The sequence below is a fragment of the Rattus norvegicus genome, chromosome 20 (assembly GCF_036323735.1).
Source record: "Rattus norvegicus strain BN/NHsdMcwi chromosome 20, GRCr8, whole genome shotgun sequence".
Lineage (NCBI taxonomy): Eukaryota > Metazoa > Chordata > Mammalia > Rodentia > Muridae > Rattus > Rattus norvegicus.
The window spans coordinates 4,164,248-4,189,899 of record NC_086038.1 but is presented as its reverse complement, the minus strand read 5'-3'; the positions used below and the strand labels follow the sequence as shown (position 1 = coordinate 4,189,899).

At 55.4% G+C, this 25,652-nt stretch overlaps 1 protein-coding gene across 7 annotated transcripts; it reads left to right on the top strand.

Annotated features, from left to right (window-relative positions):
• The first annotated feature begins 827 nt into the window (after positions 1 to 827).
• On the top strand, positions 828 to 24,931 carry Notch4 (notch receptor 4). 7 transcript variants are annotated; one of them, NM_001002827.1, is made up of 30 exons: positions 828 to 1,054; positions 1,796 to 1,877; positions 1,970 to 2,265; positions 3,784 to 4,131; positions 4,207 to 4,329; positions 4,429 to 4,665; positions 4,757 to 4,912; positions 5,506 to 5,700; positions 7,909 to 8,022; positions 8,859 to 8,972; positions 9,042 to 9,164; positions 10,367 to 10,526; positions 11,827 to 11,972; positions 12,200 to 12,352; positions 13,024 to 13,141; positions 13,361 to 13,448; positions 13,988 to 14,138; positions 14,523 to 14,707; positions 17,513 to 17,765; positions 17,953 to 18,065; positions 18,987 to 19,510; positions 19,960 to 20,343; positions 20,454 to 20,629; positions 21,007 to 21,226; positions 21,363 to 21,432; positions 21,527 to 21,665; positions 22,425 to 22,720; positions 22,929 to 23,076; positions 23,519 to 23,616; positions 23,803 to 24,848. In NM_001002827.1, the coding sequence occupies exons 1-30, from the start codon at positions 991 to 993 to the stop codon at positions 24,412 to 24,414; spliced, it is 5,886 nt and encodes a 1,961-aa protein (NP_001002827.1). In that variant the 5' UTR covers positions 828 to 990; the 3' UTR covers positions 24,415 to 24,848. The 7 variants fall into 7 exon arrangements, with proteins under 7 accessions (NP_001002827.1, XP_038954856.1, XP_038954859.1 ...); XM_039098926.2 differs by lacking the exon at positions 23,803 to 24,848 and having other exon boundaries at positions 831 to 1,054; positions 23,441 to 23,569; XM_039098928.2 differs by lacking the exons at positions 21,527 to 21,665; positions 22,929 to 23,076; positions 23,519 to 23,616; positions 23,803 to 24,848 and having other exon boundaries at positions 830 to 1,054; positions 22,425 to 22,567.
• Positions 24,932 to 25,652: the final 721 nt, after the last annotated feature.

The window sequence follows — 25,652 nt, the reverse complement described above, 5'->3', positions numbered from 1 at the left end:
ATGCACATGGTGAGACCCTGTCTCAAAACACTTCTTAAAAATAACACTCTCCCGGTTGGGGATTTAGCTCAGTGGTAGAGCACTTGCCTAGCAAGCGCAAGGCCCTGGGTTCGGTCCCCAGCTCTGAAAAAAAAAAAAAAATCCAAAGACACAATTAAAAAAAAAATAATAGGGCTGGAGAGATGGCTCAGCGGTTAAGAGCACCCGACTGCTCTTCCAGAGGTCATGAGTTCAATTCCCAGCAACCACATGGTGGCTCACAACCATCTGTAAAGAGATCCGATGCCCTCTTCTGGTGTATCTGAAGACAGCTACAGTGTACTTATATATAATAAATAAATAAATCTTTAAAATAATAATAATAATAATAATAATAATAATAATAATAACACTCCCAGAAAGGGACAGGGAAAGGTCTAAAGATGCCCTGGGTTGCCAAAGTGACTGGTTTCCGTTCAGGACAAGTTGCTGTTCCTTTGAGAAGTGGGTGTGCTACCCCAGAAACTTGAGTATCCTCTCCTTGTCCCAACACCTCTGTCTGTGACCTGCCCTTCCTGGGACACAGTGGCAGCCACTTACTGTTCCCAGACCTGTAAAAAGGAAACCATAGTGACAACTAAAAAGACAGGGACTCTCCCATTTTCCCGACGCCCCACCCCTATCCTGGTTTGCCCTGAGAGCAAACCTGCTCCCCTTGACCTTTCCCTGCCAGCTACACCAGCTACTCCGTTCTCTTCCCAGGGAGGCCCCTCCCTCACTCTCCCTTCGTGCTCTTTCACACACACCAGCCTCTCACCCCCCCACCCCCCAGTCAGTAGGGTGTCCAGGACATTGTGTGACTCAGGAAACAGCTCAGACTGAGGCGTGCAGCAGGCCCAGGAGGAAGAAGGGCGGTAGAGGCAGAGGAGGTGGCCTTGCCTGGCCACAAACGCTCTGAGGGTCCTTGCCTGGAGAGGGAGAGGAGACCGAGCCAGGGACAGGCGCTCTGGGATGCAGCGCCAGTGGCTGCTGCTTCTGCTCTTGCCGCTCAGCTTCCCAGTCATCCTGACCAGAGGTGAGGCACTGCCAGAGGTGAAGGGGTGAGGCATATCTCTCTCGGGGGAGATGCTTGGTGAGAGCAGGGAAGAAAACCAAACCGCCAGCTCGGAATGGACACTGCAGGGAGCGCTCGCTGACTCCCTCCGGAGGAGCTGCGGAGACCCACGCAGGCTTTGTGCCTGGTACTAGAGGTGGTGCCTGCTGTGGGATGGGAAGGAGGGTCCACGCCCACGGAGAAGCCAGCTGGCCCTGAAGTAAGAGGCAGAGGGTTTGTGGTGTGGGACAGACCGGAGGAAACATGGACTGCCTGCTATAGGGAAGAGAGGAGTGGTGCGCAAGAGATGGAGACAGAGAAGGGCCCACCAGCTCTCTCTCTCTGTCCAGATGTCTCCACCCGCGGTGGCTCACTGCCGGTCTTTCCTGAAGGAAATCCCTTAGGTGTCTCAGCCATTCACATCCCTGGAGCGCCCTTGGCTCCCTCCTAACTCCTGTTGTCTGGCTTCCGGGGGATGGAGCTGGGCTGAACTTGGGAGGCTAGAGAATAAACAGGAAGGGGGTGGGAGTAATAACAAGCCATGAATGGAAGGCCTGGGCCAAGGGGACCCTGGGAGACTGGGACTGGGTGTGAAGGAGAGAGGGTGGATACAGCACCATGCCCCTGGGCCACACTGTGGGGCAGGGGCTGCTGGTCAATGGCCTGTAGGGAGGTACCTGGTGGTGGTGGGGCACAGGTTCCATCATCTGGTCTCTTCTTCAGAGCTTCTGTGTGGAGGATCCCCAGAGCCCTGTGCCAACGGAGGCACCTGCCTGAGGCTATCTCAGGGACAAGGGACCTGCCAGTGAGTGTGTTTCGTGGAAGTGGGACCTGGGGAGACAGAGGAGGGAGAGAAGGAAGAGGGGCCACTGGCCTGAAATGTCCCTCTACCCTCAGGTGTGCCCCTGGATTTCTGGGTGAGACTTGCCAGTTCCCTGACCCCTGCTGGGACACCCAACTCTGCGAGAACGGTGGCAGCTGTCAAGCCTTGCTCCCCACAGCCCCAAGCTCCCACAGCCCCACTTCTCCACTGACCCCCCACTTCTCCTGCACCTGCCCCTCTGGCTTCACTGGTGATCGATGCCAAAGCCCTCTGGAAGAGCTCTGTCCGCCTTCTTTCTGTTCCAACGGGGGTCACTGCTCTGTCCAGGTCTCGGGCCGCCCACAGTGTTCCTGCGAGCCCGGGTGGACAGGTAAGTACAAGCGGGGAGGAACATGCCAGTCACTCTTGTTGCTGTGACTAAACTTCTCCAGGATGGCGGTAGCTGCCTGAAGGAAGGAAGGCTTTATTCTGGCTCAAAGTCTGAGGGTTCAGAATCATGGTAGGGAAGTCCTGGGTATTGAATGGCAGTCAAGGCAGGAACCCAAAGCTGGCAATCACACAACATCCACAGTCAAGAGCAGAGAGAATAACAACACCCTTGCTTACTTGGCTTCATCTAGCTTTCTCCTGCCGTACATAGTTCGGGACCCTCACCTAGGGAATGGTGCTGCCCATAGGGAATGGTGCCGCCCACAATGGACTGATAGGGAATGGTGCCGCCCTTAGTGGGCTGAGCCCTCCTGCATCTGTTATCAATATAGACAATCCCCCAAGACAAGCCCACAGGCCAACCTGATCTAGATAGTTCCTCAACTGAGGCTTTCTTCTCAGGTGATCTGGGTTGCGGTGAGTTGGTAAACAGAACTAACCAGCACACTAAGTGCTGGTACGTAGCTTGCCTTCTTTTTAGGCAGTGCAGAACAGCAATCCAGGAATGATGCTGCCCACATTCAGAATAGCTTTTTCCCGCCCCAGTCTAGAAACTCCTTCACTGCAGGCCTCTACAGGTGTCAGGCACACATGTGGGGCACAGTCACACGGATATACGCAAAGTACATGTAACATGAAAAAATATGTAAAATGAAAAAGAGTAAAAAAAAAAATAATCAGGGGTCCGTCGGGCCAGCAAGATGGCCAAGTGGGTAGCACCTGCTGCCGATCCTGGCAGCCTGAGTTCCATTGTGGGACCCACACCACACAGTGGAAGGAGCACAAAAGAGCAGAAAACAGGGCTGGAGATGGCAGCTGAGCTGGCAGTGTTGGCCTAGCATGCGTGGACCCGTGCATTTGATGCAATGGTGCATGATTCAGCTGTAGGAGCCAGGAGCACACGCCCACAGCCAGGAAGTAGACCCAGGAGGATAAGCAGTTCAAAGTCAGGCTGGGCGGTGGCCCAGCGGCAGAGGACGCCTTCAATCACAGCAGAGGCAGGAGGATCTCTATGAGTTTGAGAGCGAGTTCCAGGAGAAAAAGGAGGAAGAGAGGTTCAAAGTCATCCTTAGATACATGCTGATATAAGACCCTGCCTCAAAGAAAACCGAAAAACTAAAACAACAACAACAAGAAGAAATCCACTCAGAAACTGTGGCTTTTCCACCTCCCCAAGAGGTCACCACGGCGAGAAACACTTGTCCCAAGTTTTCTCGGGGGAACCAAATTGTAAAACTCCCATTGTTGACTACGTGTGCTTTCCAAAGGAGAGGGTGTGAACAGCCTACATACAAGCCTCCCAACGTACAGCAGGGCTAAGACAGGCCATGGAGCGCCAGGGTAAACGGTCAGGAGAACAGGCAGGGGCTCCTACACGCAGAACTTAGATGCAATAAACTAAACCTGGGCAGTGCCTGAAACAGTCCCCTCCCCACTCCAACCCCATGCCCTGCTGCAGGTGAGCAGTGCCAGCTCCGAGACTTCTGCTCAGCCAACCCCTGTGCCAACGGAGGTGTGTGCTTGGCCACATACCCCCAGATCCAGTGTCGTTGTCCAACCGGCTTCGAGGGTCACATCTGTGAACGCGACGTCAATGAATGCTTCCTGGAGCCCGGACCCTGCCCTCGGGGCACCTCCTGTCACAACACCTTGGGCTCCTTCCAGTGCCTCTGCCCTGTGGGGCAGGAAGGTCCCCAGTGCAAGCTCAGGAAGGGAGCCTGCCTTCCTGGAACCTGTCTCAATGGAGGCACCTGCCAGCTGGTGCCAGAGGGAGACACTACCTTTCATCTCTGCCTCTGTCCCCCAGGTAAAACCTCCTGGGGCTCTACTGCACCCCTCTCCCCTCAGAAGGGCTCCATGTTTGACTCCATGATCCTGACAGGTTTCACAGGGCTGAACTGTGAGATGAATCCAGATGACTGTGTCAGGAACCAGTGTCAGAACGGGGCCACCTGCCAGGATGGGCTGGGCACCTACACCTGCCTCTGCCCCAAGACGTGGAAGGGTGAGTTGTTTAAAGCAACTTCATGACTACTCCCGGCCTCCCTCCCTATGAGGCTCCCAATCCCAGCCCTTGTAACCCCCACCCCCGTGCCCCTCGCAGGCTGGGACTGCTCCGAAGACATAGATGAATGTGAAGCCCAGGGTCCGCCTCGATGCAGAAACGGTGGCACCTGCCAGAACTCGGCTGGTGGCTTTCACTGTGTGTGTGTGAGTGGCTGGGGAGGCGAGGGCTGTGACGAGAACCTGGATGACTGTGCGGCCGCCACCTGTGCCCTGGGATCCACCTGCATCGACCGTGTGGGCTCCTTCTCCTGCCTCTGCCCACCTGGACGCACAGGTGCGGACAGAGGGCCTGGTGCAGGGAGACATGGAGGGCAAGGGAGGGCCCCAAGCGTCCTCCTAGAGCCTCGCCCCTCGGTCTCCCACAGGCCTCCTGTGCCACCTGGAAGACATGTGTTTGAGGCAGCCGTGCCATGTGAATGCCCAGTGCAGCACCAACCCCCTGACGGGGTCTACCCTCTGCATATGCCAGCCGGGCTACTCGGGACCCACCTGCCACCAAGATCTGGATGAGTGTCAAATGGGTGAGGGTCCCCAGCAGAGCCCCTGAGGCCAGCCGAGGCCTCCGTTCCCGACAGAGGCCAGGCAAAGCAGTTGGTTTATGAAACTGAAACACTAAACCAGGCATGGCGGCCCATGCCCGTAATCCCAGAACCCAGAGGATCAAAGCAGGAGAAAGCTTCAACGACATATTATGTCCCGGGACTTCTGGAGGCTCACAGGACCCTGGTGGGGCTGCCGAGATGAGTCCACGGTTAAGGCAGTAGCCACCTGGGAGTGAGGACTCAAGTTCAAATCCCAGATCCCACAGAAGGGCTCACCCACATGTGTGTGTGCCCACGCACATGCATACCGTACACACACAAAGTGGCGTGTGTATGTGTGTGTGTGTGTTTTATGTATAAACTTATTTATGATTTGCTTCAGGTCTTCTCCCCAGTACTGAGCTCTGCAGACCCCACATATTGTCCTGTCATCCTCCATTATAAATACATAGCCCCCTTCCCACTTCTCTTATCTCCACAGACAGGTGCCCACACACACACACACACCTATCCTGTCAGTTTAGCCTCCTTGTCCTCTCCACCCCTGACCCCCAGATCCTCTCTCCTCCCAGCCCAGCAAGGACCCAGTCCCTGTGAACACGGCGGCTCCTGCATCAACACCCCTGGCTCCTTCAACTGCCTCTGCCTGCCTGGCTACACGGGCTCCCGCTGCGAGGCTGACCACAATGAGTGCCTGTCGCAGCCCTGTCACCCGGGCAGCACCTGCCTGGACCTGCTTGCCACCTTCCAGTGCCTCTGCCCACCAGGTAGAGCTGAGTGGGACTGTGGGTGGGCAAGATGGAGAACTAACTTGGAACCCAAGGGGAGTTGCCTGGCATCGGTGTCTCCAAGCATCTTTCTCTCCCTAAGCCCAACTAAAACTGGGGAACCCACGACCCCTAGAAGGGCGAGCTGCCCTGCAGTGAGAGTGTGCACTGTGTAGTTTAGGGATACGGTGCTCCATCCATGTCCTGATCGTCACGGAGTGTACATCCTGGTCCACTGTACACAGTGGTTCAGACAAAGAAGACAGAAAGGCAGTACATATGCCAGCCCAGAATTCACACGCACACATGCACACACACACACATACACACATGCACACACAGGCACACACATACACACAGGCACACGCACATACTTAATCACACGCTCCCCCATGCAGAGATGAAGTGTAAACCCTCAACATTCCACATGGTGGTGCGCTGGAGTTGGTGCAGTAGGAGAGGAATGCCTGAGGGTTTCCCACACAGTCGCCACCACAGTGGTCTTTTCAGAGAAGGAATCCCCATCCCATAATTAAGAAACTGGACACAAAGAGATGGAGTGAATTACCCAAGGTCACGCCTCCAGTGAGGAGCAGAGCCCAGCCTCCGCCCCCGGCTTCAGCAGTGTTAACCTCCCCACCCCACTCACTACTGGAAGCCAAGCAGCACCCACGCATCGTGGCTCAGGCCACGCATAGACAAGAACAGAGACGTAGGAAAACAGTTCCGTCATACAAGGGACAAGTCACAGGTAGCAAAGATGTCAAGGCAGAACCCCAGGAAAGAGGAGAGGACAGGGAGGTGAGGAGGCTGACCGTGAGACCACGGAGACCAAGGTAAACCTAAGGGTGAAAAATGGGAGCAACTCGGCTGTCCTAACGCCTTTCTTCAAATCATCCTCCTCCATCACCCTCAATACCGCCATAACCGTCATCAACGTAACCCCCACCCCACCACCACCACCACCTCCACCACCATCACCTCTACCACCACCACCTCCACCACCTCCACCACCACCACCTCTACCACCATCACCTCCACCACCACCACCACCACCTCTACCACCACCACCACCACCATCACCTCCACCACCATCACCTCCACCACCATCACCTCCACCACCTTCACGACCACCTCCACCTCCACCACCACCACCACCACCTCCACCTCCACCTCCACCACCTCCACCACCACCTCTACCACCTCCACCACCTCCACCACCTCCACCACCACCACCACCTCCACCACCACCACCACCACCGTCTCCATCACCACCACCACCACCACCACCACCACCACCACCACCGCCGCCTCCACCACCATCACCTCCACCATCTCCATCACCACCACCACCTCCACCACCTCCGCCACCACCACCTCCACCTCCACCACCGCCTCCACCGCCACCACCATCTCCATCACCGCCTCCACCGCCTCCACCGCCACCACCATCTCCATCACCGCCTCCACCGCCTCCACCGCCACCACCATCTCCATCACCGCCTCCACCATCACCTCCACCATCTCCATCACCACCACCACCTCCACCACCTCCACCACCATCACCTCCACCATCTCCATCACCTCCACCATCTCCATCACCACCACCACCTCCACCACCACCACCACCACCACCTCCACCACCTCCACCACCATCACCTCCACCATCTCCATCACCACCACCACCTCCACCACCACCACCACCACCACCACCACCACCGCCTCCACCGCCACCACCATCTCCATCACCGCCTCCACCGCCTCCACCGCCTCCACCGCCACCACCACCACCTCCACCACCTCCACCACCATCACCTCCACCATCTCCATCACCACCACCACCTCCACCACCACCACCACCACCACCACCACCGCCTCCACCGCCTCCACCGCCTCCACCGCCTCCACCGCCTCCACCGCCTCCACCACCTCCACCACCTCCATCGCCTCCACCGCCCTGGTACAGAGGCCTAGATAGTACATGAGGGCTGAATCACACCCCAGGCAGAGATGTCCACTTCCCATCTGTACTTCAAGAATGTCCAGGCTGGGCAGCCCACTGTGCGTGCCTCACCCTCTAGGTACACAGAAAGGGCTTCAAGCACATTTCCTCTCAGCCCTCTGCAGGTACCCTGCTCCCTGAGCCTTAAGCCCAAGGGAGGTAGACAGCCTGGCTGAGCCCACTTCCCACCCTGTCTGTGTCCTCAGGCCTGGAAGGGAGGCTCTGTGAAGTGGAGATCAATGAGTGTGCCTCTAACCCCTGCCTCAACCAAGCTGCCTGTCACGACCAGCTCAACGGCTTCCTGTGCCTCTGCCTTCCTGGTGGGTGAAGATCCTGACCAAGCCAACCTCAGTCCCCGGGGAACCTAGAGACCAGCCCCCTGCCCCAAAAGCCTGTGTCTCTCCCCCCTTCTTCAGCTCCCCAAACTCTTCCACCATCCCCAAGCCTTCCCTTGCTTACACCCCGGCCTTGCTTCTGTCCTGACAAGTCATTCAATGGGTTTCTCTTATCCCCACTGACCCCCATTCGTGTTGGTCCCTGCTTCGGCTGGGCCACCACAGACAAGAGAATGTCTCCTTCCCTTGGCAGTTTGAGAGCGATTCTTTCTTTCTTCCTTTCTTTCTTTCTTTTCTTCTCTTTTCTTTCTTTCCTTAAGATTTATTTATTTTTATTCTATGAAAAAATGAGTGCTCTATCTGCATGTACACCCACACGCCAGAAGAGGGCACCAGATCACATTGTAGATGGTTGTGAGCCGACTTGTGGTTGCTGGGAATTGAACTCAGGACCTCTGGAAGAGCAGTCAGCGTCCTTAACTGCTGAGCCATCTCTCCAGCCCAGAGACAGGTTCTTTCTCTATCAGTGCTGGGGACAGGAGGCAGGGTCTCACACATGCTGGGTAAGCACTCTACCTCTGAGCCATGACCCACCCCAGGCTCCATCACTACCCCCTCCTACACAGGAAGAAATGAGAGCAGGAAGGGAAAGTGGGTGGGCTGCCCGCAGCCCAGCAGCCTAGTAGCCAGCAGGGGCTGAGCCTCTCTATCGCCCGTGTTGCCCAAACACCTGGAGTCTCCTCGGAAGACTCACCTTCGTTCACCCCCGTGCCTCTCTGCCCTTCTTCGACACCCTCCATTCGCTTCCCCTCCCCCACCAGGATTCACTGGTGCCAGATGCGAGAAAGACATGGACGAGTGCAGCAGCGCCCCCTGTGCCAATGGGGGGCACTGCCAAGACCAGCCTGGAGCCTTCCACTGCGAGTGTCTCCCAGGTAAACTGAGGCTCGGTCCCTAGGACAGGGGACCATCTGTGCGATCCCTGACCCAGCCCTATGCCACAGGCTTTGAAGGGCCACGCTGTGAGACTGAAGCGGATGAATGTCGGAGTGACCCCTGCCCCGTGGGAGCCAGCTGCCTTGATCTTCCCGGGGCGTTCCTCTGCCTCTGCCGGCCTGGTTTCACAGGTCAGAGGGCAAGAGGAGGAACTGGGAGGGCGGGCGTGTGAGCCCACTGGGGGCGGGGAGGAGGCTGCTGGGGGGTGTTGGGGGGTCAGGACGGGTAAACAGAATGAGAATGGCCCTTCCTACAAAGAGTACTTAGAATGAGAGCTAGGGACATGGCTCGGAAGCAAAGACCTTGCCAAGTATGTCCCTGGGTTCGGTGCCTGGCACCACAAAAACCAGGACAGGATAAACGAATACTTGAGTGGGTAAAAGCAAGCAACGGAAACTGACAACCTGCACTCGGGACTCAGAATGGAGGGGACGGCGGATGTCCAGAACGGACTCTGTGAAGTCATCCTCTGGCTTCCACTCATGAGCCTGTGGCCCATGCCTGCCAACACACACACTCATACATATACACACTCACACACTCATACACACACGCTCATACATATACACACTCACGCACACTCATACACACACTCATACACACACTCATACACACACTCATACACACACACTCATACACACACTTATACACACATACTTATACACAGACTCATACACACACACTCACACACTCATACACACACACTCATACACAGCACATACACAGACAGCACATACACACTTATACACACTTACACACACACCCACAAACGCATGCTACACAGTCACACACAGCACACACATTCACACAACACACTCATACACACACACTCATACACGGCACACACATACACACTTAAACACACTCAAACCCACTAACACTCGATACACACACAGTCACACATACCACACACACACATACCACACTCATACTCACACATCACATACAACACACACAGCAAACATCACACATACATGCACCACATACAGATGCACACGCACACGCACACACACAAGACACCCATCCTACACACATACACTGGGAGCACAGGGAGGAACAGCACAAGGACAAGAATGAAGAGAGAGGGGAAGATGGGGCTGGGGATTTAGCTTAGTGGTAGAGCGCTTACCTAGGAAGCGCAAGGCCCTGGGTTCGGTCCCCAGCTCCGGAAAAAAAGAACCAAAAAAAAAAAAAAAGAGAGAGAGAGAGGGGAAGAAAGGACTTGTGCATGGGGATTGAGGAAGCCACACCTGGGAGGTGGCCTTTGACCCCTCAGGACATAAAGGGACTTTCTTTCCTCTTAGACTCATCTCCCCCGAACCCTCCCACACAGGTCAACTTTGTGAGGTTCCCTTGTGTAGCCCCATCCTGTGCCAACCTGGACAGCAATGCCAAGACCAGGAACACAGAGCCCCCTGCCTCTGCCCTGACGGAAGTCCTGGCTGTGTTCCTGCTGAGGACGACTGCCCCTGCCACCATGGCCATTGCCAGAGGTAGCCCCTTCCAGCCTCCTCCCATCAGCCTCCGCTAGGACAAACAGCAGGGGGCGGTGTGCAGGCCCGTGGGATCTGACCAATGGGGAAGCAGGAAGGAGACCGTCAGCTTCCTTGGGAAAGGAAGGGCATAGCTGAGGAGTGGTAGCTAAAGAGGGAAGGTTTGAGCATCGCAAAGGAGGCAGATGAGGGTCAGAGCACAGAGGACAGTGCAAACGATCTCTCCTCACATAAATCCCAGGGGCATCTTTGTGTGGACGCTTCCCAACACTGTTATCACATGGCTTTAATCAGAGGAAAGGCCGATGGGTCTGCAGCCAGGGCCACACTTCAGCTGAATAGTGAGCTCTGAGGCTGACCTGGGCTACAGGAGACCCTGGAGAGAAAGGGATAGGGATACAGGAAAGGGGGAAGAGAGGGGGAAGGAGAGAGGGAAGGAGGGAGGGAATGGAAGGGAGGGAGAAGGGATGAAGGAGGGGGAGAGAGAGTTTAGTTGGTAGAATGTCTCATCTACAGGTACATAGTAATTTGGAGGCTAGCCTGAGCTACCTAAGAAACGCCCCGCCCCCCCCCGTCACGCTTTTTCCCCTCATATACTTTTTCTTTCTTTCTTTTTCTTCTTCTTCCTCCTCCTCCTCTTCTTCACTTGGTTTGGTTTGGTTTGGTTTGGTTTGGTTTGGTTTGGTTTGGTTTGGTTTGGTTTGGTCCTTGAAGACAGTTTCTCTGAGTAACCCTGGCTGTCCTAGAACTCACTCTGTAGACCAACTGGCCTCAAATTCACAGAGATTCTCCTGCCTCTGCCTCCCCAGTGCTGGGATTAAAGGCATGCACCACCACAGTCCAGCTGACCCTTTTTTTAAAGGGAGAGAGCATTGGAGACACCTGGAAGAGCTTACAGTGGCTAAGAGCACTGGCTGCTCTGGCAGAAGTCAGGGGTCCCAGCATCTACAGGGCAGCTCGGATCCATCTGTACCTTCAGTGCAGAGGACCTGATGTCCTGTTTCGGCCTCCAGGGGCACCAGGCACAACATGGTGCCCAGGTGTGCATGCTGGCAAAACACCCACAGACATAAAAATAATAAGTAAAAGTAACTCTTTTTTTTTTTTTTTGTTCTTTTTTTCGGAGCTGGGGACCTAACCCAGGGCCTTGCGCTTCCCCCATAAAAGTAACTCTTAGTGGAAAGAGAAAAAGGCTAAGGAAACTCTCGAAGCCAAAACGGAGCCGGTCTTAAGGGTGCAGTCAACAAAGCAGGCAGGGAAAGAGAAGGACCCTTCACCTCTTCCTCTCCTTTATGACCAGATCCTTGTGTGTGTGTAACGAGGGCTGGACTGGACCAGAGTGTGAGACAGAGCTGGGCGGCTGCCTCTCCACACCCTGTGCCCATGGGGGGACCTGCCACCCACAGCCCTCTGGCTACAACTGTAGCTGCCTTGCAGGCTACACGGGTGAGTTTCTCCTACACCACACACACTCCAGCCTGCAGCCCCACAAACCAAACCTGTGGCTGCAACCTCTTCGAGGAGAGTCGGTGCGGGCTGTGGGGGACACGGGTGACTCCTGGGGTGGGGTGGGGTAGAAAGAAGAGGTCGGATGGGGCAGGGAGATATAGGATAGGTGAACAAGAAGACAGAGAAGAGAACTCCATATTTTCAGAGCTCACCTGTTCCCTCAGGGCTGACCTGTAGTGAGGAGATAACAGCTTGTCACTCAGGGCCCTGTCTCAATGGTGGCTCCTGCAGCATCCATCCTGAGGGCTACTCTTGCACCTGCCCTCCAAGTCACACAGGTCCCCACTGCCAGACTGCCGTGGACCACTGTGCGTCTGGTAAGTACCATCCTCAGTCTGAACCGCAGCTGGTTACAGAGGCTGAGCTGCAGGGGGACAGGGGGGTAATACGGCTCTGACATTTTAACTGTAGGCCGGGGATGTAGTTCAGTAGCGGAGGGTAAGACTGGTATCCATGAAGCCTTAGATTCAATGTCCAGCACCACAAGGGTGGTGCCCACTTATGATCCCAGCTCTCGGGCGACAGAAGCAGAGGACCAGGAGTTCAAAGTCATTCTTGGCTTACGCGTCCCCTTCAAGGGGACCCTGTCAAACATACTTTAGAGGTTGAGAAATGGTTCTGAGGGTCCAGGTCCTTGCCACCAAGCCCCAGGACTCCCGTGGCACAAGAGAACTGACTTAAGTTGTCCTCTGACTCCCGCATGCCCACTGCAACATGCACAGAATCCCACCATATAAATATAAAGGCATATATGTGTATATACATAAATAAACGTATACAGACATACATTTACGTATTAAACTTTGTTTATTAAAGAAATAAGTGGATGCCTATAAAAAGCAAATGTTAAATAGGTAACTGGACAAAAGTAAGTTGTATTGGTGAGAGGCATGCGCCCTTTGTGCTTCGTGTGGCCAAGGTCACAGGCCAAGGTCACAGGCCAGATTACAGGCATGGAACCCAAGCCCTCACAGACTCCTCTCTCCAGCCTCGTGTCTCAACGGGGGTACCTGCATGAGCAAACCTGGCACTTTCTTCTGCCACTGTGCCACTGGCTTCCAGGGGCTGCACTGTGAGAAGAAGATTCACCCCAGCTGTGCAGACAAGTAAGGGTGACCTGAGGTCCCCCGAAAGGAGCAGAGGAACCCCCAGCCTCCCCATACCCTCTCTACCTCTCCTTGGGCTCCGGTGCTATCACAGCTCCCTACCTTGTGGCTGCCCCTCCTCCACTATCTCCCCACAACCGCACCGCACCTGTTGCTTCACGGTACACATTCCCCGACTCCTAGATCTTCTTCCCACAATGCCCTCTTTGTCTTGTCCAGCCCCTGCAGGAACAAGGCAACCTGCCAAGACACACCTCGAGGGGCCCGCTGCCTCTGCAGCCCTGGCTACACAGGAAGCAGCTGCCAGGTGAGGTGGTCGTAAGCCGGATGTGTCAGTGAGAGAGCTGCAGGCATTGGGATCTAAAGGGTGGGCACCAGGGAGACTCAGACAGACGTCTGCATGAAGGGACATACGGATGCCGGGAGCATCTCACTTGGGTGTGAGGTAAGGGAAGGAAAGAAAATCTGGGTATGGTATAATCTATAATCCTGACACTTGGGAAGCACAGGCTGAAGGATCAGGAGTTCAAGGACAGCCTTAGCTACATAGCAAGTTTGAGGCATTCCTGGGGTAGGTGAGACCGTACCCTACACACACACACACACACACACACACACACACACACACACACGCGCGCGGGCGCCTGGGCGTGAGGATGTACGTGGCGTGAGTGTCTCATCCTGGAGGCTGTTCTGAAACATGAAGCCAGAGGTCAGAGAAGATCACCAGCTCGGGCCAATTGCAAGGATGTCATCTTAGAAGCGATTTTGAGGGAGCTATAAGTGGAGAGTCTCATCTCTGAGTCCCAGAAGCCTGCCCATCTCCTGTTCTTTCCCAACCCTCAGACTCTGATAGACTTGTGTGCCCGGAAGCCCTGTCCACACACTGCCCGATGCCTCCAGAGTGGGCCCTCCTTCCACTGCCTGTGCCACCAGGGATGGACAGGGTCTCTCTGTGACCTCCCACTGTCCTGCCAGGCGGCCGCGATGAGCCAAGGTACCAGATCCAGGGCCAATGGAGGGGCAGGGAGGGGTGTCCTCTTTTGACAAAACCCTCAAAGCAGCTACACAGCTTGTGTCATGACCAAAACAACCCAGAGTAATTCATTCTACAGCTCAACACACAGGATAGTCCTATACAGCTCCACTCTGCTACATTCAATATCAACGAACAAGGCTCTGATTTAACACAACCACTAGGGCAATGCCTCACCGGGAGCCACTCAGCTCTACCAGGGTCGAAACACCCCTGGAGTGAGCCACTATAACCCAACTTCACCAACATCTCACGTGTCTCTTACGGAACACGCTGTGTCAGGGGCCCCTGAGCACCCTCCCGCCCAACTTACACGCATCCCTCCCTGTCTGTCTGTCTTCCCAGGTGTAGAGATCTCCAACCTGTGCCAGAATGGGGGCCTCTGTATTGACACGGGCTCCTCCTATTTCTGTCGCTGCCCTCCTGGATTCGAGGGCAAGTTATGCCAGGATACTGTGAACCCCTGCACGTCCAAGCCTTGCCTTCACGGGGCTACCTGTGTGCCCCAGCCCAACGGCTATGTCTGCCAGGTACGAGGTCTAGAGGAGGATAGGGAGGGTGGGTGAGGCTCTAGTTTATCCAGTCCTCGTTCCTTTAAGCCAGGCACCCAACCACCCACCAGGTTTCACTTCCTCTTTCCTCCCCCTGCCCCCACCTTGACACCAACACCAAACTCCTGCCACCTCTGCCTCCACATTTGCTGCCTCAGTCTTCACCCCACCCACTCCCAAGGGAAGCTGGCCATCCCTCTCTGCTTACTTCACCCCTGCAGGATTTCTCTTCCCACCTGTCTCTCAGGCCACAGCAGCTCCCATCCCCCACTGTCCTGCTCCCTGATCCAGTGTCCCAACACGGCTTCTTAGCCTTTGAGCCTCATTTCCTGCCCCTTCCTTTGGGGGGGAGGGTGACCTGAGCTAGGGGAAGGTTTTCTCCTCGATGGCCCAGGTCACTATCCGGAAGAGGAAATGTTGGAATTATAGTAGAACCAGTTTAAATCCTGTGCCCAGAAAGTCAACTTTCTCTCTCTTTTTTTAATTTTGTGTGTATGAGTGTTTTGACCGTACGTGTACCGCATGCATGCCCGGTACCAATGGAGGTCAGAGGGCAGATTCAGACTCCCTGAAGCTGGAGATGCTGAGAGTTGTGAAGTACCCCGTGGGTGCTGGGGACTGAACCCCAGGCCTGTGCAAAAGCAAAAGATGCTCTGTCCTGCTTCTCAGAACACCCTTTCGACTGCCTAGCCTACCACAGACTTAACCTTGTAGTCGCCATCTCCAACAATAATCTATTTAACTTTATTTTAAGGACATTGGTATGTGTGTCTCAGATCCCCTAGAACTGGAGCGACAGACAGTTGTGAGCCGCCATGTGGTTGCTGGGAACTGGACCTACATCCTCTATAAGAACAGCCAACATTCTCTTAACCACTGAGCCATTTCTCCATCCTCCCCCCCACACACACACACACTCACAACTTTTTTATTTATTTTAAATTACACATGTGACTTTCTATGTGTGGGTATGTGTGCATGAGTACTGTGGCCCACAAAAGCCAGAGGCGTCTGATCCCCTTGGATTACACGCCACTATGTACTAACCTATGTGGGTTCTGGGACTGGAACCTAGGCCCTCGGCAAGACCAGCGTCTGCTTTTGCTTGTTGGTGTTTTGAGAGGGGCTTGCCCTGTGAAGGGCTGTCCTGGAACTCACTCTGTAGACCAGGCTGGCCTTGAACTCAGAGATCCACCTGCCTCTGCCTCCTGGGGGCTGGGATTAAAGGCTCGTGCTATCACCACCCAACTTTTGTGTTCTTAACTGCGGAGACATCTCTCTACCTCCCACCCCTACCCACCCTTTTCTTCTTCCTTCCTTCCTCCCCCGCTGCCTTCCTTCCTTCCTTCCTTCTTTTCTGAGGCAATGTCTCATGTAGCCCAGACTGGCCTTGGAAAACCTTTATGTTGCTTCGGATAATCTTGAACTCTCCTGCCTCTGCGTAGCCAGTGAGGGGACTGTAGGTATATACCCCCACACCTATTTTATACAGTTCAGGGGATCGAGCCCAGGACCATGTGTGTGCTAGGCAAACTCTACCCATCACCATCTCAAACCCTTATGAGACTAACCAGACAGAGAGAGCCAGGGTAGGGATGACCCTGTCTCAAGAGTGAAGCGTTCTGGGGTTGGGGATTTAGCTCAGTGGTAGAGCGCTTGCCTAGGAAGCGCAAGGCCCTGGGTTCGGTCCCCAGCTCCGAAAAAAAGAACCAAAAAAAAAAAAAAAAAAAAAAAAAAAGAGTGAAGCGTTCTGAACCTCTGCACTCTCATTTCACCTCACAAAACCCCCTCCTCCGGTGGTTTCCAGAATGCCCTCCACCTGTTCCTACCGCTCTAGGGTCAGGGGGGGTGGCCAGGGGGACTCCCTGAATTCTCTTGACTCCCAAAGCCTCCCTTCCGGCTTGCCATCTGGGAGAAGCATAGCGCTTGTGACTTTGGCCCAGCATGCAAAAAAAAAAAAACACAGTGTGGCTCTGGATAGAGCCGGTCTTGCTTTGACCCAAATGTCACTTCACCTTCTCCGCACACCGTTTCATTGTTGCGGGGTGGGAATTAAGTGAGGTAATATTTCTCTACACGGTTGTTAAGAGGATGGTTTAAGGTTATGCACACAGATTATGCAATCAAGGCCAACCACCTCTCCCCTCAGGCTGACCTGTGCTTCCTAGAAACACAGACGAGCTTTAATCATCCCTTTTATCTGTACTACTTAAACTGCCACCTGGCCAGCTAGGGAGATGGCTTAGCCAAGATCCTAGCCTGAAGATCTGAGATCAGATCACTGGAAACCCAAGTCCAAAGTCAGGCTCAGCAGCTCAGCCAGTAATGCCAGAGACGGCGAGACGGAGGCAGAAATAGGCAGATAGTCTCGTCTGCATGGCAAAGTTCCCAGCCAGGAAGAGGCCCTGCCTCAAACAAAAGGCAGAAGAGCCTGAGGACTAACAGGGAAAATGTCTTCTGATCACTACACACCATGCATATATGTGTGCCTACACACACACACACATGCATGCACACACACGCACGCACAACCTAAGTGGGTAATCAGCGGACACCTACAATTCATTGCATGGAGGGTAAGTTGGTATGGGGAAGAGGTGTCCCTCAAAATGAGGCCACATTATTTGGGACTAAGGATTGTGCTCTGTCACTGCACAATGGTGTGTCAGGTAGTGCCGAGACAGGCTGCAATGGAGGAGGAGCCTCAGCTGCTGAGGCGGGAGGCTGGAGCCTGGCAGAACACCTTGAGCTCTGCTCTTCCTCTGGCTCTGGCTGTGTCTCCAGTGTGCCCCAGGCTATGAAGGACAGAACTGCTCAAAAGTACACGACGCTTGCCAGTCCGGGCCGTGCCACAACCATGGAACCTGTACCCCCAGGCCTGGAGGCTTCCACTGTGCCTGCCCTCCAGGTTTTGTGGGGCTGCGCTGTGAGGGGGATGTGGACGAGTGTCTCGACCGGCCCTGCCACCCCTCGGGCACTGCGTCCTGCCATTCTTTAGCCAACGCCTTCTATTGCCAGTGTCTGCCTGGGCACACAGGTAAGGCCTGGGATCTCTGGGGCACATCTAAAACCAGGACAACCCGATGGTCCCTTCCCAGGAGGCAACCTCTGCCTCCACACCTCTCCCCATAGCATCTTCTTCCCCACCTATCACATGCTGAACCAACTGTCAGGAGGCAGCCACTGGAGCCAGGGGTGACCTCCAATCTCACCCCCCACCACAGGCCAGCGGTGTGAAGTGGAGATGGACCTCTGCCAGAGCCAGCCCTGCTCCAATGGAGGGTCCTGTGAGGTCACAACAGGACCGCCCCCTGGCTTCACCTGCCGCTGCCCCGAGGTAACTGATTCAACACCCATTTCTCTCTTCTCCATCTACTGATGAGAGGTGAGAACACCAGAGCCAGGACGGAGGGCCATGAGTGGGGAGCGCTGGAGTCAGAATTACTGGAGAGGGCCCGAGTTCGCCCTGGTGAGTGGCTCTCAGAAACAGTCAGGGGAAAGGCAGAATCGAAAGGTAGCATGATGTAATTCTGTAGTCCCTGCCTTTGGGCATCGAGGCAGGAGGATGAAGGGTTCGAGGTCATCCTTGGCTACAACAACGAGTTCAAGCTGGTGAGATGGCTCAGCAGTTGAGGACGCTTGGCTGCTCTTCCAGAGGTCCTGAGTTCAACTCCCGGCAACCGCACGGTGACTCACAGTGAATCTGAGATCAGATTATCTCAAAAAAGCAAAACGAAACAAGAGACTGACCCTTCCAAGAATGGCTTCAGACAAGATCTCTAAACTGTGTGGGGGGACAGGTGTGGGTGAGGAACTCCTGGAAAGAAACTGCCTGAGGCCTTGGTTTGTGAAAACAGGGTATACCTTCTTTTCTCACCCTGATGCCCTTAAGCCAAACCCAGGAATGCTGATAGTAAACACATCCCCCTATTTTCACCTTCCTCTCATTTACCCCAAGCGTGTGGCTTGTCTCCAAGGATTAAAATGACACAGTAATCAGTCAACTGCGCCAGGCAGTGATCAGTCTTCTTGGACTTGCACCCTGAAACTACACATGGCTACACAGCCACATTTCATACCGAGGGCGATATGCCATTGTGTGCAGTTAGCAGGGACCTACCAGCGACATCCGTTACAAGGGACTCTCTGAGGTCCCTGCTACGTATGATAGTCTAGAACCCTCTGTCCCATGCTGTCCTAGCTTGCTTCAGGAAAGAATAATGTAAGGTTTTTTCGAATTCTCTTCTCTCTGCCACAGGGTTTTGAAGGCCCCACCTGCAGCCGCAAAGCCCCTGCCTGCGGCAACCATCATTGCCACAACGGAGGCCTATGTCTGCCCTCCCCTAAGCCAGGCTCCCCACCCCTCTGTGCCTGCCTCAGTGGCTTCGGGGGCCCTGACTGTCTGACACCTCCAGCTCCACCAGGGTGCGGTCCTCCCTCCCCCTGCATGCACAATGGTAGCTGCACTGAGACCCCCGGGTTGGGCAATCCTGGCTTTCAATGCACCTGCCCTCCTGACTCTCCGGGGCCCCGGTGTCAAAGGCCAGGGGCGAATGGATGTGAGGGCCGAGGTGGCGATGGAGCCTGTGATGCTGGCTGCAGTGGCCCAGGAGGGGACTGGGATGGAGGGGACTGTTCCCTGGGGGTCCCAGACCCCTGGAAGGGCTGTCCCCCGCATTCCCAGTGCTGGCTTCTCTTCCGGGATGGGCGGTGCCACCCACAGTGCGACTCTGAGGAGTGTCTGTTTGATGGCTATGACTGTGAGATCCCTCCAACTTGCACGTGAGCCTTGGGAGTGAGGGGTGGGTGAGGGTCGAGGGTGGGGAGACATACATGCCCGCCCGAGTTACAGAGTGACCAGCATTGGACTCCAGGGGGCTTCCATGCTAAGAAAGACTCTAGGTTCCAATCCAGAGGAATGGAGTGAGAGACACTGTGGGACACAGGCTTGGTCTCCACTCCTGAGAACGCTAAGGCCTCAGACCTCAGCGTCTCTTCCCCGGCCCTTCCACCAAAGGATGCCTCCCTGGCAAGCAACACCCCCAAGAGAAAGGGTCTTGGGCCCTCTTTCTGAGACAGGGGCAGGAGGAAAGGTTGGCCCCAGTAAGCGGGGGTCAGCAGATAGCAACCTTAGCAACCCAAGTCCCAGAGGCAATGGAGGGGCCGTAATTCTCTGTGAAGAAGGGTCAGATTTGGGGAGAGTGCTGAGTCCACGTTCCCTTTGCCCGCAGCCCAGCCTACGACCAGTACTGCCGAGATCACTTCCACAACGGGCACTGTGAGAAAGGCTGCAACAACGCTCAGTGTGGCTGGGATGGGGGTGACTGCAGGCCAGAAGGGGATGACTCAGAGGGGGGCCCCTCCCTGGCCCTGCTGGTGGTGCTGAGTCCCCCAGCCTTGGATCAGCAGCTGCTTGCCCTGGCTCGAGTACTGTCCCTGACTCTGAGGGTCGGTCTCTGGGTGAGGAAGGACAGTGAAGGCAGGAACATGGTGTTCCCCTATCCTGGGACCCGGGCCAAAGAGGAGCTGAGTGGAACTAGAGATTCCTCTTCGTGGGAAAGACAAGCCCCTCACACTCAGACCCCGGGCAAAGAGACAGAGTCCCTTGGTGCAGGGTAAGCAAGACATGGAGGGGCAGGGGTGTGGGGGACAAATAACAGTTCTTTGGATGGAGCAAAAGGGAAGCTGGGACTGGACAGAGGTCCCTGAGGTGCCTTTCCCACAGGTTTGTGGTAGTGATGGGAGTGGATTTGTCCCGCTGTGGTCCAGAGCATCCTGCGTCCCGCTGTCCCCGGGACTCTGGGCTCCTGCTGCGTTTCCTTGCAGCAATGGCCGCAGTGGGAGCTCTGGAGCCCCTGCTGCCTGGACCCTTGCTGGCTGCTCACCCTCAAGCAGGGACCGGTAGGTGATCCCCTACCATTGCCCTTGCCTTAGCGCATCCCGTCTCTGGTAGAGATAAAACTGAAAACCAAAACGTTCTGCGTGGGGCACTCAGCCTAACACCTCTTCTTTGGAATGAATCTCCCCCCTGGCCCATCCGCTCATTGGTCTCCCTTCCTGTTTCCCTGAGGACTTTGTACTAACCTCTGGCATAGCCCAACTATTCTTATGAAAGAATAGAAACTTTCATATCATATCATGTCATACCCTATCCTATCCTATCCTATCCTATGAGCTCTCCTCTAAGCATGTTAACCGTTAACGTCTTAGGCAGGCTACTCCACTGGCCCAATCTTACCAAGAATGGCCCCTTCCTGTGACTGACTCTCTCCTACCAGGGTCCCCCGCCACCCGGCTTCCCTGGCCCATTCTGTGTTCGCCAGTGGTCGGGGTGCTCCTCCTGGCCCTTGGGGCTCTTCTCGTCCTCCAGCTCATCCGGCGCCGGCGGCGGGAACACGGGGCCCTGTGGCTGCCCCCTGGTTTCATTCGAAGGCCACAGACACAGCAGGCACCCCACCGGCGGAGGCCCCCACTGGGCGAGGACAACATTGGTCTCAAGTGAGACTCTCTGAGGGTCTGGGGTTCAGGGGAATGCCAAGGGTGCTAAGAACTACTCTGCAGAAGTGGAGGGGTCGGAAGGAGATGTGGGAGATGCTGATTGGCCGTAGCCTAACTACCCACTCACCCTCTCCAGGGCGCTGAAGCCAGAGGCAGAAGTGGATGAGGACGGAGTGGTCATGTGCTCGGGCCCTGAAGAGGGCGAGGTAGGCCAGGTGAAACTGTGTGTAGTGAGGCCGTGTGGTCTACAGGTGACAGTGGCAAGAAAAATCAACTCACTGGCCTTGCTCTTGCCCCAAGGCAGAAAAAACAGCCTCAGCCTCCAGGTGCCAGCTCTGGCCACTGCGCAGCGGCTGTGAAGGGCTCCCACAGGCAGTCATGCTGACCCCTCCTCAGGAGTGTGAATCAGAACTTCCAGATTCGGACACCTGTGGACCTGGTACACAAGCCACCTAGACCAAGTGGGGGAGTGGGAGGTCCTACTCTTGACCCTTTTAGAAGCAAAGGCCATTAGTATCCACACTGGAGAGCCTTTAGAGCTCCCAGGGCAGAGGCCCCAGAGAGAACGGGCACCACCTGGGGACGTGTCAAAAATACAAGCTGTGGTAGAGCAATGGGACCAGCCCTCTAGGGAAGGCTGACTCAGGTTCAAGCCTCAGCTCTGAGAATTAAGCCCTTCCTGCTCCGGTTACTGATAAACTGAGCCTCAGAGAGGTGGATGAAGATACCAAATCAAGCCGGTTGGTGGTGGTGCACGCCTTTAATCCAAGCACTCGGGAGGCAGAGGCAGGCAGATCTCTATGAGTTCGATGCCAGCCTGGTCTACAAGTTCCAAGACAGCCGGCACTACACAGAAAAACCCTGTCTTTAAAAAAACAAAACAAAAAAACAAACCACTGAATCAAGAGCCAACACTTGGCTGGCAACTGTGGTACACACCTTTAATCCTAGAAGGAAGTAAAGTTTTAGTCCTAGCACGAGAGAAGCAGAAGTAGGTGGATCTCTGCGAGTTCGAGACCAGCCTGGTCTAGTGAGTTCCAGGACAGTTGGAGCTACATACTGAGAACCTGTCTCAAGCATCCCTCTCCCCTACCCCCCAAAAAGGAAGAGCTTGGCCAAGATGGCTGCAATTCTCCCAGGGGCGTGTCATTATTCTCGGATCCTTCCAAATTGGCCTAGTACTCATTCTCATCCACAGATGGGGTGACACCCCTGATGTCTGCCGTCTTCTGTGGGGGAGTGCAGTCCACCACTGTACAGAGACTGGGACTAGGAAATCCCGAACCCTGGGAACCACTGCTGGATAGAGGGGCCTGCCCCCAGGCTCACACTGTGGGCACTGGAGAGACGCCCCTGCACCTAGCTGCCCGATTCTCTCGGCCAACTGCTGCCCGACGCCTCCTGGAGGCTGGAGCCAACCCCAACCAGCCAGACCGGGCTGGGCGTACCCCACTTCACACTGCAGTAGCTGCTGATGCTCGGGAGGTTTGCCAGGTAGGCACATATCTGGGTTCCTAAAGGAAGTAGGAGTAAGCTTAAATGTGAAATGGAGAGGTCTTCTCTGGAGATAGACAGATCTCTTGAGTGCCAGGCTAGTCTGAGCTGTATAACAAGACATTGTCTCAAAACAAAGACAGGCAACAAAAGCACGAGGAGCCTGACCTAGAAGCCCAGGGGTCACAGGCCCTTTCTGTCTCCCCAGCTCCTATTGGCCAGCAGACAGACCGCTGTAGACGCGCGCACAGACGACGGGACTACACCTTTGATGCTGGCTGCCAGGTTGGCCGTGGAGGACCTGGTTGAAGAATTGATCGCAGCCCGAGCAGATGTAGGAGCCAGAGATAAAAGGGGTATGCATAGAGCCGCTGTGGTATCGAAATGTTGGGGAGAGCGGGAAGGAGGTGAAGTTCAAACTACAGGCGCAGTAGGGACTACTAGAGGCTCCTAGGCTGTGGCAGTGTGGAGAGCGAGTTTCCCCACCACGGTCAACTACACGTCTTGTCGCAGTCCATGAAACGGGAATGGAAGAAGCACCTGCGGGAACGGGATGGGGATACCCGTCCCACCGACCCAGAACAATACCTATTGTCCCGCCCGCGCGCCCATGACGTCACCAGGGCAGCACTTGCAGCCGACTGTCGGTTGCCTGGGCAATGCTTCCCGCCTCTGAAGAACCCAAGTAGCTCTCCCTTCCTCCCCCCTCCTCCTACCAAGGCCAGAACCCGTGGGAAACTAAAACGTAGCAGTCTGACCCCCAGCTGCGGGGTAACCGGCTCCCACGTGGTACCCTAGGAAAAACTGCACTGCACTGGGCCGCTGCAGTGAACAACGCCCGAGCTGCCCGCTGTCTCCTCCAGACTGGAGCGGATAAAGATGCCCAGGACAGTAGGGTGAGCCATATTGCAGCCTCTCCACTGCACAAGCCAAAAGCAGGGGAATCCAGCAGGGGGTGGGAGTGGGGGTGGGAGGGAGATCAAAGGGGGCGGGACCCAGCGTCTGGCGGGAGGGTACCGACTCCCGGTGGGCGGAGACTCCCTGACCCTTCCCGTCCCCAAGCTTTTGGGTCTCCCCGACAGGAGCAGACGCCGCTGTTCCTGGCTGCGCGCGAAGGCGCCGTGGAGGTGGCACAGCTGCTGCTGGAGATCGGGGCAGCGCGGGGGCTGCGGGACCAGGCCGGGCTGGCCCCAGCAGATGTGGCCCGCCAGCGTAGTCATTGGGACCTGCTGACGCTGCTGGAGGGGGCAGGACCGATCACGCAGGAGGCCCGTTCGCACGCACGCAACACGCCGGGGGGCGGGGCCGCGCCGCGCTGCCGGACGCTGTCTGCCGGAGCGCGCCCGCGCGGGGGCGGAGCTTGTCTGCAAGCTCGCACTTGGTCGGTGGACTTGGGAGCGCGCCGAGGGGCGGTATACGCGCGCTGCCGGAGCCGATCAGGAGGCTCTGGAGGCCCCTCCATGCGCGGCCGCAGGCTTTCCGCGGACTCCCGTGGACGACGCGGGGCTAGAGTATCACAGGATGACTGGCCTCGGGACTGGGTGGCCCTGGAAGCCTGCGGCTCTGCCTGCAGTGCGCCGATCCCGCCTCCCAGCCTTACCCCGTCCCCAGAACGCGGATCCCCTCAAGTTTCCTGGGGTCTTCCAGTCCACCAAGAGGTCCCCTTAAACTCGGGTGGAAGGAATCAGAACTAGGCAACTTCGTGGAAGGAAGGAAGTGACACGAACGAGTCTGGAAGGCCCCGGACTTTTAAGGCCAAGCTAAACGTTATGCCCACTTGTCTTCCCCATAGAGTATGAACAGCAATGGCAAGAGGGTTTAGGATGCCCGGATTAGATATGCCGTGCTTTTTCCTGGAAAATAGGGCAGCTCCAAGAGGACAGAGTGGATTTTGAGAATCCCTAAACTGAAACCAAAAACTGTGGGCAAATTGGGTGTAAAATGTTTCTTATGTATGGTTTTCCAGAAGGAGCCTCTGCTATCTACTCCCCAAAAGTAGCTGGCAAATATTTATTGAGCACCTACTATGTGCCAGGTGTTGTGTAGATGATGAAAGCTAACCAGTGGCCAGTCCAGCTGATGACTCCTTGCCCTCTCTCCGCCTTCCCCACAAGGAAACTGGTACAGGAATGAAGCCCTGCTCTCTAGTCACGGTTATGTCTGAGAACCCCGAACTTATGAATAATAAAGCTATTTCGAAGTGCTACTTTATTTTCTGAGGGACTGGAGGATGAGTGCATTGCGTTTGGGAAATTAGGCACTCCAGATTCATTCATATAGGTAGAGGGCTTTTAAATATAAATTAAGAAGGGCAACCCGACCATCTGGGGGTCCCAGTTCATCTGGGGTATCACTGAAAGCGAGAATCTCCAATAGTCTAAAAACATACAAGCTGATGACCGCGTCCCTCATCCAAGGGCGTTTAGCTGTAGCAGCAGACTCTTGAGGGCTCAAAGACAGGAGGATCTTGAACTGCTCACATGTCAGCCCTGTGGCTTTACCTCCAGGCTGATAGGCCAGGAGGCATTCTGGAAGATCACCCACCATTTGTAGAGTGTTCTCCAAGTGCTAAGGGCCTCATTACAATTAACCCTTAGTAATTCTGCGAGGCTAAGTGCCACTACGGTCTGTTACAAGCGGTTGGGGTGCCTCTTTAACATACCAGAGCTCACTTGGCCTCCAGGTTCTCCCTGCAACTCCCAAGTCACCACCTGTTACAGGATATGGCTGTCATACCCTACCCCCTACCCTGAACTTTCCAGACAGGGGCTGAACTGCCCTTCCCCCCAGAGAGGCTCGACACTATATAACCCAGACACTTTGGTTACCTACTCCCTCTCCGTGCCCACCCCCACACCTCTTATACATTTATACCTTTAACTTGGCTTGAATTGGCTCATTACATCAGCAGAGAAACTTATCACGGTCTGCC